Below are 14,519 nucleotides of genomic sequence, written 5' to 3'. Positions count from 1 at the left end.
AGCCTCAGTGTTGATAGAGTCTGTAAGCTTTGGGGTCATCCTGATTGACCCCAGTCTTCCTCAGCCTGATGGAGGACAATTTACCCTCCAGTGATGTGGAGACAGAGAAGGTGTTTGAGGGTCACTCACCCCTATCAACACCGCTGGAGCTCTAAACCTCCAGAGCTGAGCGTCTCTCCCACAAAAACACTTGACGTGGGATCTCAAAGCTCCACCTGCATTCTCTATATACTGGAGATTCTGTCATGAGAACAAGATGCACAGGATCTGATGGAAGTGTTTTTTTTTTAAATGCTGTGTTGGCTTATTGGTTTCCATTAACCATGTTCTCATTGCTATCCAATGTCTAATGGAAAGCTCCCAGAGATTATTCACCTCGTGCCAGGCCTTGAGCTTATGAAGCATACGGCTCTCAGCTCTAGCTCATTTGCATGTGTATGTAGCCACGTGGTTTTTATATTTTTTTCCATCCTATCTTCACCCATGTCATGGTGTTAACATGGTCATTTACATTTACATTTGGCAGACGATCTCATCAGTTATTACATATCTAAAGTGGTGAACCGGTGACAGGGTCATGGGCAGTCAAGGCTCATTGATGCACATGAGGAGCGAAGGCTGGCCCACGGGTCCGATCCAACAGACGAGCTCCTGTAGCTCAAATGATCATAATGTTATATTAATAATAATAATAATATTAATAATTAAGCGTTTTATTTATGGGCTCCTTACGTGACACTCACAGACACCTTACAATAAAAACTAAACAATTAACAACACCTTTAAACAATGAAACACGATACAACCAAGAATACGTACAAAAACAATGTCAGTAATATGCCTGCCTGAAAAGATGTGTTTTCAATCGAGATTTGAAAATGGAGATCTATCTAGATATCTAGAGAAAGTTAATTCCACAGGTATGGGGCAGCGTACACACTTGTGTACGCTGCCCCATACCTGTGGAATTACTTGTGTGTCCGCTGTGAGCCCTGACTCGCTCTCTAGAGCAGTCCGCTTGGACTATTCACAACAGACTGTGTCAAATGTGTGAATGTGTCCCAAACGCTCCAATCTAACACTGCTGCACCCTTGAGGAGTTCAGGACTTCAGGATTAGTACATAGTAGGTTTGCATCTTGTCAACAACATTAAAGAGTAGAGAGGTACCACAGGTGTGTGAGATTTCTAACATTTCTTTGGTGGTCTCGAAATATTTCAAAAAGTCAAATCAAATTCAGTATTTCTACTTTTTGAATTTATGTCAAGTATGGGAACTTCGTCTGTGTAGTTTTCCTTTTGGCAAACTTCTTCTTTCACTCAGATTGAACGTGTATTATGTACTTGACACTACATTTCAGGAAAACATGTCGTTCCTCTCTAATTTGAAGTGGAAAAAAAGCCTGTTAAATAAGAAGCTGTGGTGAGAGCTTGAGTTTAACTCCATAGTTCTGCTGAGATTGTGTGTGTGTGTGTTAGGGTTCTCCCACAATATGTGTAACTCTCATTATAAAGGTCTGATGTGCAGGAGAATGGACCACTGAGTTGCATCTATGATTCACAGATTTCTCGTGCATCATTTTACTGTTCATACTGAAGTCCATTTAAAAGCGAGAACTTTGGTTCATTGACTCGAGTAGAAATGTGAAAGGACGAGTTTTACTGAGGACTCGGGAACAATAAAATGTCTGTACTCCCCACTGGTTGGCTGAAGGGTTAGTGGTTGTATTTTGATTTTAGATAATCAAAAGCTAGTGAAATCCACTTGCTAGAATTCCTGCCTATTTATGCTGAAATTGTAGAAGTGACAGTCTGGAACTGAGATTAACCCTGTGTACGATCTCTCACACTCGGATTTCTACTGTGGTAAAATTTTTTTAGTTTTTGCCTCTGCTAGAGTTTTTTGTAGCGATGTTGAAACACTAGAGGGCTGCATTGGGATTGTGATCCCGAGGGTCCCAACCCAAAACTTGCGGGAGCGGCGGTTTTACCCTTGCCACGGGCGCAACAAATGTAGCTCGAGTCCCACCATCAAGCAGATCCCGCTGGTTCTAAAGTTCTGTTTTAAAAGTTGTTTATAAGTTAGAGTTTTTTAAGGCTAATAAAACAATACAATTAGTCATGGGTGGTGCTTCTCTTTAGCATTGCTTTATTTTACTGTCAATTTAATAAACAGTTTTATGTCTGTTATTATTTTGTTAATTGTAGCCCTAAGGTTTGTGTACATTTTTACACAATCTTTATAAGCTGTGACAGAATGTTTGTGGACACGCACACAAAAATCGTGGGACAGGACACACACACACACACACACACACACATTGCAGGAGCGGGCGGTAATGGTCAGAAATTCAGCGGGAGCAGGATTAAGAAAACAGTCCTGCACAGGGTTCTAGTGGACACCTCTGGTTTGATAAGAACTGGCAGCTATTGTTCTCTCTCTCTCTTTCTCTCTCTCTCTCTCTCTCTCTTTTGCTCTCTCTCTCTTTCTTTCTTTCTCTCTTTTTTTCTCTCTCTCTCCCCTATTGAATTCCTCATGTCTTTCTGACAGGCTTGAATGAGAAATAATCTCTCTCTCTCTCTCTCTCTCTTTCTCTCTCTGTGCTAATAAAAACTAAACATCACAGTTAAGTAGCTCGGAGCCGCAGAGGAAACCTCTGAATGACCTCACATCTCTCCCACAAAGCCACGTGTCGCTCCGTGAGCCCGAATGCCTCATGCCTAATAAATAAAAGTCAGCGGGGCCACGTCAGGTGATTTGGAGGCGCCACAGCTTTTAGCTCGTGGGTACACAGTTCCTCTCCTTTTAACCCGAGGAGAGCTGTTGTAAGTTAATATGTGCCGTTGACTTTACCTATTTACCATATTTATCATTATCCTTATAGTTTATGGTTCCCTGGTGGTCTAGTGGTTAGGATGCGGCGCTCTCACCGCTGCGGCCCGGGTTCGATCCCCAGTCAGGGAACCAACCCCAGCCACTCTTAGTGCCGGTCCCAAGCCCGGATAAATGGGGAGGGTTGCGTTAGGAAAGGCATCCAGCGTAAAAACATGTGCCAAATCAAACATCCGGATGGTCCGAAAGAAAGTTTATTATTCTCCTTATATTTTAACTACTCCTTTTTTTTTCATAACAATTTCCCAGTAAATGATAAATTAACAATAAAATACAAGGTGGGGAAAAAAAACTAAATTTCTTGGTTCTTGCCTTGGCAATAAAAATGTACAATTATTTGCAATGCCATAAGATCACCTGAAAGAAAGAAAGAAGAAAGAAAGAAAGAAAGAAAGAAAGAAAGAAAGAAAGAAAGACAGAGAGAGTGAGTGAGAGAGAGGGAGAAAGAGGGAGAAAGAGATAGATATATTAATTAATGCATACTGAAATGTCTATATCATTAATCTTTAAATTCCTATAAAGGTTGCACTGAATTTACTTCTGTGGTGTAAAAGGAATAAAACACAGGATGTGCTGTTACTAGACAAATAACCCAATAATACTGTTATGTACTGTAAATAAATGTTCTCACTACAGCAGTGTACATGCTCACTACATGGAGTATAAGACACCAGCAGTGTACATCAATGTTCAAATGTTCTTTAAAGGTTTAATGGATAATTTTGTTTCCTCATATACTAATTATAATAAACACAGACATCATAAACAGTTTTAGGGGGATACAAGATGGAAATTTCTTTTTTGTTATTCTTTATAATATATTATATAAAAATTATATCCATTGCTATATACGATAGGCCCCTCTTATACCATAGGTAAATAGCATATACACACACAACACACAGTTACATCGCCTCAAACTAGATATAAATCAGTGTCTCTCCGTTAAACACTTCCACCGTTCCAAAAAAAAAAAAATCATACTCAACAACTTTCTTCCCATTTTCAATATTTTCAGTAATACATTACATTCCAGAAGGTCTTAAAACTTAAAAGGGATTGAACACCGCAACACGACATTTGCAACTTCATACACCCCTAACATTTCCTACCGGAATTGTACATTTGACTTAACTTTTTTATTTTACCGCAATGTGTATAGTCGGCATGTGCTCATGTATGTAGGATTAAACAATGAAGTAAAATAAATCATTTCAAAGTGGTGATCGTATGTCTATAGGATCCTGTAGGATCCCCCGACATCACCACTCAGATAGTTTATGCTACTAAGTAGAACCTTTAGAACCTAAATCTAAATACAGAGTATAATGTAATTAGAGCCTCTAGGATTCAGCTGTTAACTAGAATCTTACAAAATGTGAAAAGAATTGTTTGCCTACGAATCTGTCTGCGAATCTTCTACCTCAAACACACACCCACATACAAAAGTAATCGTTTAATTGAATGTAATAAAAGTGCAGATGAATAAACCTTCTCAGATTGCAGCGTTCGTGTGGTGAAATATTTTTAAACCCGCTAATAAGTGAGAACAGTACGGTGTACACTAACGTGAAAATTAGTGCCACTTCATTAACTGCCAATTATCGCGAGGCGTGTTTCCTCCTCCCTCCCCTGATGCCGTCAGGATCGACACGTGATGATTAGCGGATTGATGAAACAAGAACACAAACAGCAAACGTAAGAAAAACGTCTGGTTTCACTTCCTGGCTAAGACTGTCACTCACTTCTTATCGTTTCTTCCTTTCCTTTTACCTCACTTTCTTTCCCGTCTATACTTCTTCAATTCTGACTTGCAGTTTCTCCTCCCGCCACATGATGTCACACACAAGTCAGCCACGAATAGAGAAACACACACACACACACACACACACACACACACACACACACACACACACACAAATAAAACAGTGGTTTATTATTTGTCACTCAGCTTTTCCATCTCTCACCTCGAGTGCGGAGACGAGTCCTGAGCGTTCCCGTGTCCCCGCTCCGTTTCCACATTACAGCCAGGGCTTAATGAGGAACCGTGAGATGAGTGGATTTACTCTCAATCAGCGTACTGATACAGGAAGTAAAAAAATCTGTGAGAGTGATAGACGACAAGATACACAATCTCTCCATTCTCCTCGGTTTCTCTCCTGTACTTTCTGTTCTATTCTCTCCTTTCTTCTTCTCTTCTCATCTTATCATATCCCTCCATTTCTCTTCTCTTCTCTTCTCTTCTCTTCTCTTCTCTTCTCTTCTCTTCTCTTCTCTTCTCTTCTCTTGTACACATGCCCTTCACTCATTACAGATAATTACAGTCATTGATCTCTAGAGCCACTTAGAAGCTACTGCAAATGTACACCATAACAATCTCTCTCTCTCTCTCTCACACACACACACACACACACACACACACACACACACACACACACACACACACACACAGCATTTAATTCTGTTTAAAGCTTTTATCTGTAGTGGATTTTCTGGCTTTGAGACAAAGAGAGGTGATTAGCGATTAGCGTGGCTCGTTAGGACGCCTCTGTTCAGCCTGCCTCAGCGAGGATTCATTGATTAGCATGTAGGCTAGCAAGCTATCTGACACTGGGGTTGTGTGTATGAGTATGAAGAGCGATAAAGTGCTCTTCAAGCACACACACACACACACACACACACACACACACACACAGAAAATAAATTACCATACAACAATTCTTAGTTATTATATTTTTAGAAATCCATCACCTGAGATGGGAAGAAATTAATTACAAATACTTTAATTCTGTACTTAAGTAGATTTTTCAGACTCATTACCAGTGTTGTGTAACTAGTTACAGTTACTCGTTACTTCATTCAAAGAGTAACTCCGTTACTTTGTTGATTACTTGCATCAAAAAGTAACGCGTTACTGTTAAATGTAACTTTTTAGTTACTTTTTTAAAGAACCTTCTTTAATGTTCCCATTAATGCCCTTTTATGCGTTATGGTCTACAAACACACAACTGACTTAAACACAAAGTAATTTTTAAACACTATTTTATTGAATTAAGAGCAGCACAAACTGAATATATCACAAGGATTATTGAAATAAATAAAAAAACAAGCTGAATAATATATTCACAATCAAAAACTTAAGTGGCTTCTGCTGTTGTGTTGAGCTCTTAAAAATGTTCCTTTCACAGCTGAAGTATGAAAACTATCAACAATGTAGAACAGAACACCGGGTTAGCTTCTAGCTTCTAGCTTCGTCGAGGCGTGGAGTTTCTGAAGGAGCTTCGGCAGATTGGAGTTGCTGTTTATCGCAGTAGATACGAGCTTCGAACCAGAAAGACACAGCTTACATTTGACAGTTGTTGTCTTTATACTCAACTAAAGTGAAATAATGAGCATATTTCCACTTTGAGAAACTCGTCTTGCTCTCGCCTCGACTCGCCATTACTGCCGCACAGACCTGAATAAACGGAGACACGCCCACAGTGCGTCTTCTACATGTTTACAGAGGTTTATCCACCAATCCTACAGTGCGTCTTCTTCCTGTTTACAGTGGTTCATCCACTAATCCTACAATGCGACGCTGCTGTAAACAGGTTAGGCTGTAGTCTACACTTCAGCTGAAATTAATCCATTTAAAAAAGTAACGGGTAACGCACCATATGGTAACGGTAACGGAGTTACTTTATTTTTAAAAGTAACGTGTTACAGTATTAGTTACTGTAAAAAGTAACGCGTTACCGGTAACGCGTTACTGCCCAACACTGCTCATTACTTTGGTTTTAATCTATTTGGTGACATGATCAATATTTTGTTTCGTATTGTGCACCGTTTTCAGCCAATCAACCTATTCCATGTCATTGCTCTGCTTTTTCAACTGGTGTATTATTTCCTGGCTCTCACACACCACAGATGTTGACTTGTTTATGAAGCAGGCAGAAGGCAACAAGTAGTATGGGGTTAACGTTCTGATCACCTGATCATCATCTTTTCTCTGCTAGTGTTCTATATGATGGATCTTCAGCCTAAATACATTCATTAGAGAACAACAATTGAAATTCTTTTGTATTAATATAATTATATGACGTGAGGTTCAGTTACCAGTGTGACACCAAAACAGGTAGTAATAATCACTACTTTTTCCTGAAGTACGTGTCAGAGCTCAAACTTCTTTACTTTAACTTGGGTGATAAAGTGCAGTCAGAACTACAACTTTTACCAGAGTCTTTTAAAACATGAGCATCTGCACTTCTACTTGAGTGAAGTATGTGTGTATGTTTGCCATCTCTGTCCATCACACTTTCGCATCACACGGATTGGGATGCTAACGCTTGCTAGCAAACCGGGCTAGATCGATGTCTTGTTAAAACTTTTAGCTAAAGTTTCATTTAAATGATATATAGCAGACCACAAACAGTAGCTTGTTTCTTATCAACCTTGCTCCTATTTTAGAGGATTTTTCGCTAGTTTGCTATTTTCCTGGCAACTATAATACTCCAGGTCACGGTCGCTTCATTAGCAATCACACTTTGTAAAATAAAGTAGAAAGAAAATCTGTGAACATAGACCAAAAAAATGTCTACAAATCAGTGGCAGGCTGTTGATCAGGAGTGAATTCCGAAAGTGTGTGTGTGTGTGTGTGTGTGTGTGTGTGTGTGTGTGTGCGTGTGTGAAATGAGCTGTTGAATATAGGCCATTATGCATAAAAAAAGAAAGCAGGTGACATTGCTAAACTTCATTCTACCGTTGTCTCGCGTTAGCAAATATTCAAAAAATTTGCATATGTTGTAAATGTGCAGCAGGTGAGACGCATTAGACAGGATATGAGGACATTTTAGTGATTCACCTCTAAAGCACGGAGGCAGAACAGCTGTCCAGATGTTTCGTGACTGACGCAGTGTCTGTTGGACTGTGGAAAGAGAATCAGACTCGCTTCCTTGTAATAATAATTTTTTAAAAAGTGTTATTACGGGTGCGTGCTGTTTCTATACAAAAATGCATAAAATGTTACGGTTCTTTTCAGGACCATTTAAACATTAATATATTAATAAATTATATTATTAACTGTTTCACCTTCTACTTGAAAGTAGTTTTTCTAAACTTGTATTTAGCACTGCATAACTCATGTACAGTGTGATCTCTTTTCTTTATTTCAGCCGATTATTTCATAGTATGGTAAGTTCACTGAGCTTTTGAACAACACCTGAAGAAATAAATAAATAGATATACAGATCAACCCCTGATAATTTGCATGTTCTCATTTGAAACCTAACTAACAGCAAGTTGCGGATGATCTTAAAATTCACAGGAATCTGCAGCGGGACCGAATGTTCAGGAATGTTAGGAATAACATTTTAAACTGTTTTTAGTAAAACACATTATTGTATTAAAGTGACATTGAATTCACTAATTCACTGCATCATTTTGAACATATTTGCATCGGTAAAAAACGATTTATTTATATATAATATTTAGTAGATGCGCTATACATTTATTATTTCGAAAGTGAACAATATATTGTGACCAGTATTCCATATGTAGATTGATTTTTTCCTCGCCAAACTGTCTCTCAAGCGTGTTCTCTCAGCACTGCTGAATCTATCTATATAAACACAAAACACATTGACATTTGCTATAAAACTATTTGTTGACTAATAATTATCTGACGTGCCTTTCTTAATCCTCCGATTAAAAACCAATCAAAGAAATCTTTTGGGCGTATTACTGTATTTCTGCTGTACAATATCTTGTTAATGGTATTGTTCTCTAATGCTTGATACCTCTTGTTTTCACTACTGTGTGTATCAGTAGGTGAAGACAATAGATTTTGCGTTCTCTTTCTTCCAAATAAAATATAGCTACCTCTGCCAAGAGGTTACAGCTGAGGTGCAATTGGATCTTCCTGCAGGACAATAATCCTAAGCATGTTCAAATCTGCCCTAAAATGATTTACCGACCTCACAATGAAGTGTTCACGTGTTTGTCCCAGCCTCTTAAGCCCCCTTTTTTCCCCGTCAAGTCCTCTATTGAAGTTCAAGCTTATATATGAATCGTTTGTGTCCACGTCTTGTTTGCTGTTAATATAAATAGCTGCTTTTTTTATAAAGTTCATTCTTATGGCCTATGGCTTGCATCGAATCCGCGTCATAGAAATGATACATGAGGTTATTTACCTTTAAAATGCCACAAGGAGTTGTCCTTTTCCCAAAGTGAGAGACAACGAACTTTTGTTTGTGCTTAACGAGAACGGAGTCCGTCCTGCTTCCTTTAGACATCTACATGTAAAGGTGTCCTTGTAGAAGAAGCTTCCTGATTTATTATTACAAAGTAGTGCAAACTAGTGCAGACTCTCTGCGATCATCTTTTCCGCCGGACATTTCTTTATTTGGAGTATGTCAGCAGATAGATTGAAAGGTTGGACTGATGTAATGGGAGCACAGGATGGAGAGCACATTATATATATTTTCGATAATGATTTCCTGTCTGAGGTGAATACATTTAGATTATTTTTTTCTCCCTGGTCGCAATCTCCTGTCTGCCTCTGTTTGCATGTCTGATTTCGTTTTGTCCCCTTCTCCCTCAGCGTCCATCGTCGTGCAGAAATGGTGGTGTCAGATGCACCCGTGTCTGGACGGCGAGGAGTGTAAGGTTCTGCCCGACCTCACGGGATGGTCCTGCAGCACCGGCAACAAAGTCAAAACTACCAAGGTAAGAATGCCTACTAGGATCAAAATGTCAACACTAGCCAGATGTTAGATTGGGACACTTTTGAAAGAACCTCTAAATGGTTGATGGAAACTTCGTTTCAAATTACCGACACACATTAATATAGTAATCAGTAGACATAATCATTCTCTTACACCTGTACCTGATAATGGAGCCCTGACTTGAATGTAAGCATCAGGCTAATGAAAGCAGATGAGAGGAAAGAGGTCTGAGATATAAATCCGTCTCGCTATCACAGTTTAAGAGCTGAGACAACAACACAAAGCTTCAGGTGGCAAACAGAGGAGAAATAAACCAAGAAATCTGCGCACACGTCAAAAAATAAAACTCCTCAGCTCACGTCGACGATGCTTCTGCGAGTGTGGACAGATGTCCCGTTTAAAGCATTGATAATCTGGCGACCTGCGAAAGGCAGTTTGTGCTCTGGGACGACGGCAGCAGCTCAGCGCAGGTGCTGTTTTTCCTCACAGGTGACACGCAAAAAGAAAAACAGTTGCGGGAAGCACGCAGGCGACGTGAGAGTAATTGCTCGGAGAGACGGAATAACGGCGCAACATCTGTCACAGTCGTTAGAATGTGTTTTTGTACAGGTGCCACCGAGGCTTTCAAATTAGAAGGCCTAATTAAATCTGCGAGGCCGACGGATGGCGGCTCACGGGCTTCTCGATTGAATTGATGACCCCAGACGTCTGGGGTTTGATTGGTGGACCCGGGTTGAGAGTCGTTCCTCCCGCCTCCTGATGGGTAGCGAGCCAGTGGGATGTGGCGAGGCACGGCAGAAGAGCTCACATGCGTCGCTGCTTCACCGAGCTTTAAATGTGTGTCTGATCTCTACGGGATTACAACGAGGCTTCGTGTGTAGATGTCACCAGATGTGCTGTTAGCCAGATGTTACTCTGTGATGCTTTTATAGGCAGCAAAATATATAGTTCTTTTCACTACCTTGCATTCTTTCTTGGGAAAAAGGCTACAGAGTCTTTGTGTGTCATTCACTGTGCATTTACAAGTGTTTCACTTTCAGAGAGATAGCCAAAGGAAATCAAAAACCTTTCAATTTTAATGTACCCTTGAAGAACATCTGAAGGATAATATGTTTGGAAATGAAGTATGCACATGTCATGATTTTGATTGGTTCATCACATCTCTTTTGATTAGACATTTCTGTATTTTTTCCGGCTCTTCATGCAACTTAGCATAATAAAATACTGCTTTTAATTAGACAGTATGATTTTTAGTTGGACTCAAATAGTTAATTTGGCAATTTGGACAAATGTATTGGGCCATCTGACTTTTCCAGCAATACGTGGCTCTTTCCAAAGTGTTATTATATTATATTAGACGTTTTTGGATGCGCTAGCATGATATTTTCCCTTTACTTGAACTAGAAGACCCAAACCTGTTCCAGCATGAGAATGCTATAGAGCTCTGACCTCAACTATTTTCAACAGATTTGGGAGGAATTGGAACACTGGCTGCACCCCAGGTCTCCTCACCTCAGCTACATCAGTATCTGACTTTACTAACACCCTTGTGGCTGAAAGAATCTCCACAAACACAATCCAAAATCTAGAGGAACATCGTCCCAGAAGAGTGTTGGTTATTATAAAAGCAAATGGGAATTAATGTGGACTGGGATGTTCAAAAAGCTCACACCAAAATTATGTCCACAATTCTTTTAGCTAACATTAAAGCCATGTTACATTAAGGTAATTGTAAAGGTTTTATTGTTCTAGTACATTAACAAATTGCTCCAATTAAATAATAAAGAATTTAAATAGCTTTATTCTTCTTCTGCAAGTTTCTGGAATGAGCTGTTACTATAGAAACAGATGATGCAAATATTTATATAGAGATATATTTTTCACGTTTTTTGCAAAATTGTGACAAAGCGCTGAAACTGGAGACTCCTTCCAAAAAAAAAGCTCAACAAACTTTTTCACAAAAAACTTCACCATAAAAACATTCACATTCTCCATTTATGAGGTTTAAGTCCCTGTTACTATAGAAACAATAACACTTTTGGATTAGCATAAACCAGCTGTCAAAACTGCAGTTAGAAAATTAATCAACACCTTCTGCTCCAGCCAATCAGAACGGAGAATCCAGCAGCTTTGTGAAATATATAATGGCATCATGCACTCAGGAGGAAATAGAAAAGTTTGTTGATGAAATTTAACTTTACTTTGGTTCATGTAGGCTGAGAGGCGAGTGTTACGGGCCAAAATTAGAACTAGTTTATGTGCTTGTGTATGTATATATATATGTATGTGTGTGTGTGTGTGTGTGTGTGTGTGTGCGCATTTTGTCTCCCCGAGTCCTGTCTTTTTTCTATCTCTTTCCTAATTTAAATGCAGCAGGTCGTGGACTAGTGCTCCGCAGTCTTTCGCCTCAAGCTCCTCAACACACACCACACACTGATTATTGTGTAGCAGAGACACCGTTTATCCTCCGACCCAGAACTGTGAACATCTTCTATTTCAGACGAAAAAAAAAACCCTAACACACTTGTCATTATCTTCTCTTTTCCTTTTTTAGGTCACACGATAGCGAGAACACGGCTGCCCCGACGGCTCCATGAGACCTCAGACTCTTTAACATGGATTTCTATTCTGGGAAAAGTAGCCCGATTACACTGGATATAATCCAGACTGGGAATTTAGCGCACACTGGACGGACGTACGGATGAATGGATATACCATGTTCGAATGAAAAGACACTGATGATGATGATGGACCACGTCTATTTATATAAAACAAAAAATCAAACAGTGGTGGAGGACGTGGGCAGAGACTTGCCTAACACATGAACTCCTACAGGGATGTAGCAGAGTTGCTTTTTCTGAGGGTCTATATGGATGATGGAATCAACCTTGGTCTGTTTGTGTGTGTAAATGTGTGTAGACGAGTGCTTGTGCATGTATATAAGTGCAGATGCACTTTGCATATATATATGTGCTTGTATGTGTGTGTGTGTGTGTGTGTGTGTGTGTGTGTGTGTGTGTGTGTGTAGGGAGTGTATGTTTGTAAGCAAGCCAAGTGAATCTCCATGGTTCAAATCGGCAAGCTGAAATCCACTCGAGACCGCGGCGAGCACGTCAATCACCAAGTCTTTTCAGACTTCTAATTAGAGTTGCTGAATAGGATCATAACAATGTAAGATATAAGCACTTGTTGAGAAATTATTATTATTATTATTTTTTAGAGAATAGTTTTGTTTTTGTCCAGATAGTTCCGTATCTTCATGTCGCAGGAGGTCCAGAGGGAACCATGATGCAAATGCCGGCCGCTGTGTTTTTTTTTTTTTTGTCAGACACAGATAAAAGAAAAAGAAAAAAAAAACACAAAGCACTCTCGCTTTATTATTTGAGGACACATATAATTATCTCTAAAGCTACTATACATGTACCCTCAAATACCCATGTCACTTTGTTTGACGTTTTTATTTATTGAGGAACGAATCTAATTTTGATTGTGGTGAAATGGGGTGACTTGGGATAGGCACAAAAAATAGTTCTACTCAAAAGCTCAGTAAACTGGCCATATATCATTTTATGATAACTTGACATGCACCTTAATAGTAGGTCAAAGTGTCTTCTAAGAGACACAGAATATACATCCGACGGTGGCCAAAAAATGTGCAATAAAAACATGAAGCATTTCCACGGCTGAATCATTAGGGCTTTAGGCAAGTGGCGTTATTATATACCCACTGAGCTGTGTGTAGTGAGCTGAGAAAGTAAATGAAAAGCCATTTGGGATTCTGAATTATGTACAAAAAAAGGCCCTAAAGTTGCTGGATCTGCTCTTTAATGGAACACTTTATGGACAAATGTTTGTCAACACCTGAGCAGAAAATATGTGCTTTTTTAACATCCGATTCTACATTTAGTCAACATTTCTGTTAACTTCCAGTCTTCTGGAAAGATGTTACTCTAGATTTTGGGGAGATTTGTGGAGATTTATTTAGCCACAAGGGTGTTAGAAAAGTCAGCTAGTAATGTAGAGGGATGGGGTACAGTCAGTTCACATTCATCCCAAAGGTGTTCAGAAGGGTTGGAGCTCTATAGCAGGTGATCTTCATGGAGTTTGCTTTGTGCACAGGGGCATTATCATGTTGGAACAAGTTTGGGACAGTTCAAGTGAAGGGAAAATTTCATGCCACCATCTCCAACTTTGTGCTTACAGATTGCATCTCCAGGAACCTGGATTAGATACGTAACCAGCAGTAGAAACTGAGACAGCATTAATAGCGAAATCATAAAAGCCCAGCTGTAGCATCCAGTCTGGTAAATGATGCACATTGCGACTCGAAAAGATCACAGGATAAAACAGTGTCATCTTTTAAATATACGTTTCTTATTTCCGGAGAGACCATTGCAAACACGGACATGTCTTCCATTCCCACCTCATTTGAAAAAAAAAATCCCTACAAAAAGTAAAGACTGTAATGAGATCCACTGCATGACAGCACTGTTGTTTATTTTATGTATATTCGAAACGATATGATTATCACATTGCACTCTTAATCTGAAGAAAAGGATGGAAGTGTTTTTGAAGAACCGTAACGTGTACCCAATACTCCATTATAATAAAAGTTTTACTTTAAACCAGTCGACGTTTTTCTTATACGTGAAGTTTTCTCCGGCATCGTTAATTAATTAGTCATCGCTGTTGTGTGAAAGACAGCAGCGCTTAAGTCTAATAGAGCTTTCATTTACTGGAGCCGGGTTTGACCTTGCACACTGCCGGAGTTGACTTTGATTGATCTGCTTTTGGTTTGCTGACAAGATGGAGTAGAGGTGCTCTCTCTTTGTCTCTCTCTCTCTTTTTCTCTCTCTCTCTCTCTCTCTCTCTCTCTCTCTCTCTCTGGTGAAGTGTTTCTCCCTGGGCAGGATGGCCGTGCTG

General features: G+C 39.5%; 1 protein-coding gene across 4 annotated transcripts in view; it reads left to right on the top strand.

The window, feature by feature from the left end:
- Positions 1–14,221, top strand: part of tafa4b (TAFA chemokine like family member 4b) — a 45,892-nt gene extending 31,671 nt beyond the window's left edge. For all 4 annotated transcript variants that reach the window (XM_046874634.1, XM_046874632.1, XM_046874635.1 and 1 more), the window contains exons 5-6: positions 9,473–9,597; positions 12,151–14,221. In XM_046874634.1, the coding sequence (XP_046730590.1) occupies positions 9,473–9,597; positions 12,151–12,162 (137 nt within the window). In that variant the 3' untranslated portion in view covers positions 12,163–14,221. The remainder of the gene's footprint in view (positions 1–9,472; positions 9,598–12,150) is intronic.
- Positions 14,222–14,519: the final 298 nt, after the last annotated feature.

The sequence above is a fragment of the Silurus meridionalis genome, chromosome 19 (assembly GCF_014805685.1).
Source record: "Silurus meridionalis isolate SWU-2019-XX chromosome 19, ASM1480568v1, whole genome shotgun sequence".
NCBI lineage: Eukaryota > Metazoa > Chordata > Actinopteri > Siluriformes > Siluridae > Silurus > Silurus meridionalis.
Note: the sequence above shows the minus strand (reverse complement) of the source record. Positions and strands in the feature narration are given on the sequence as shown.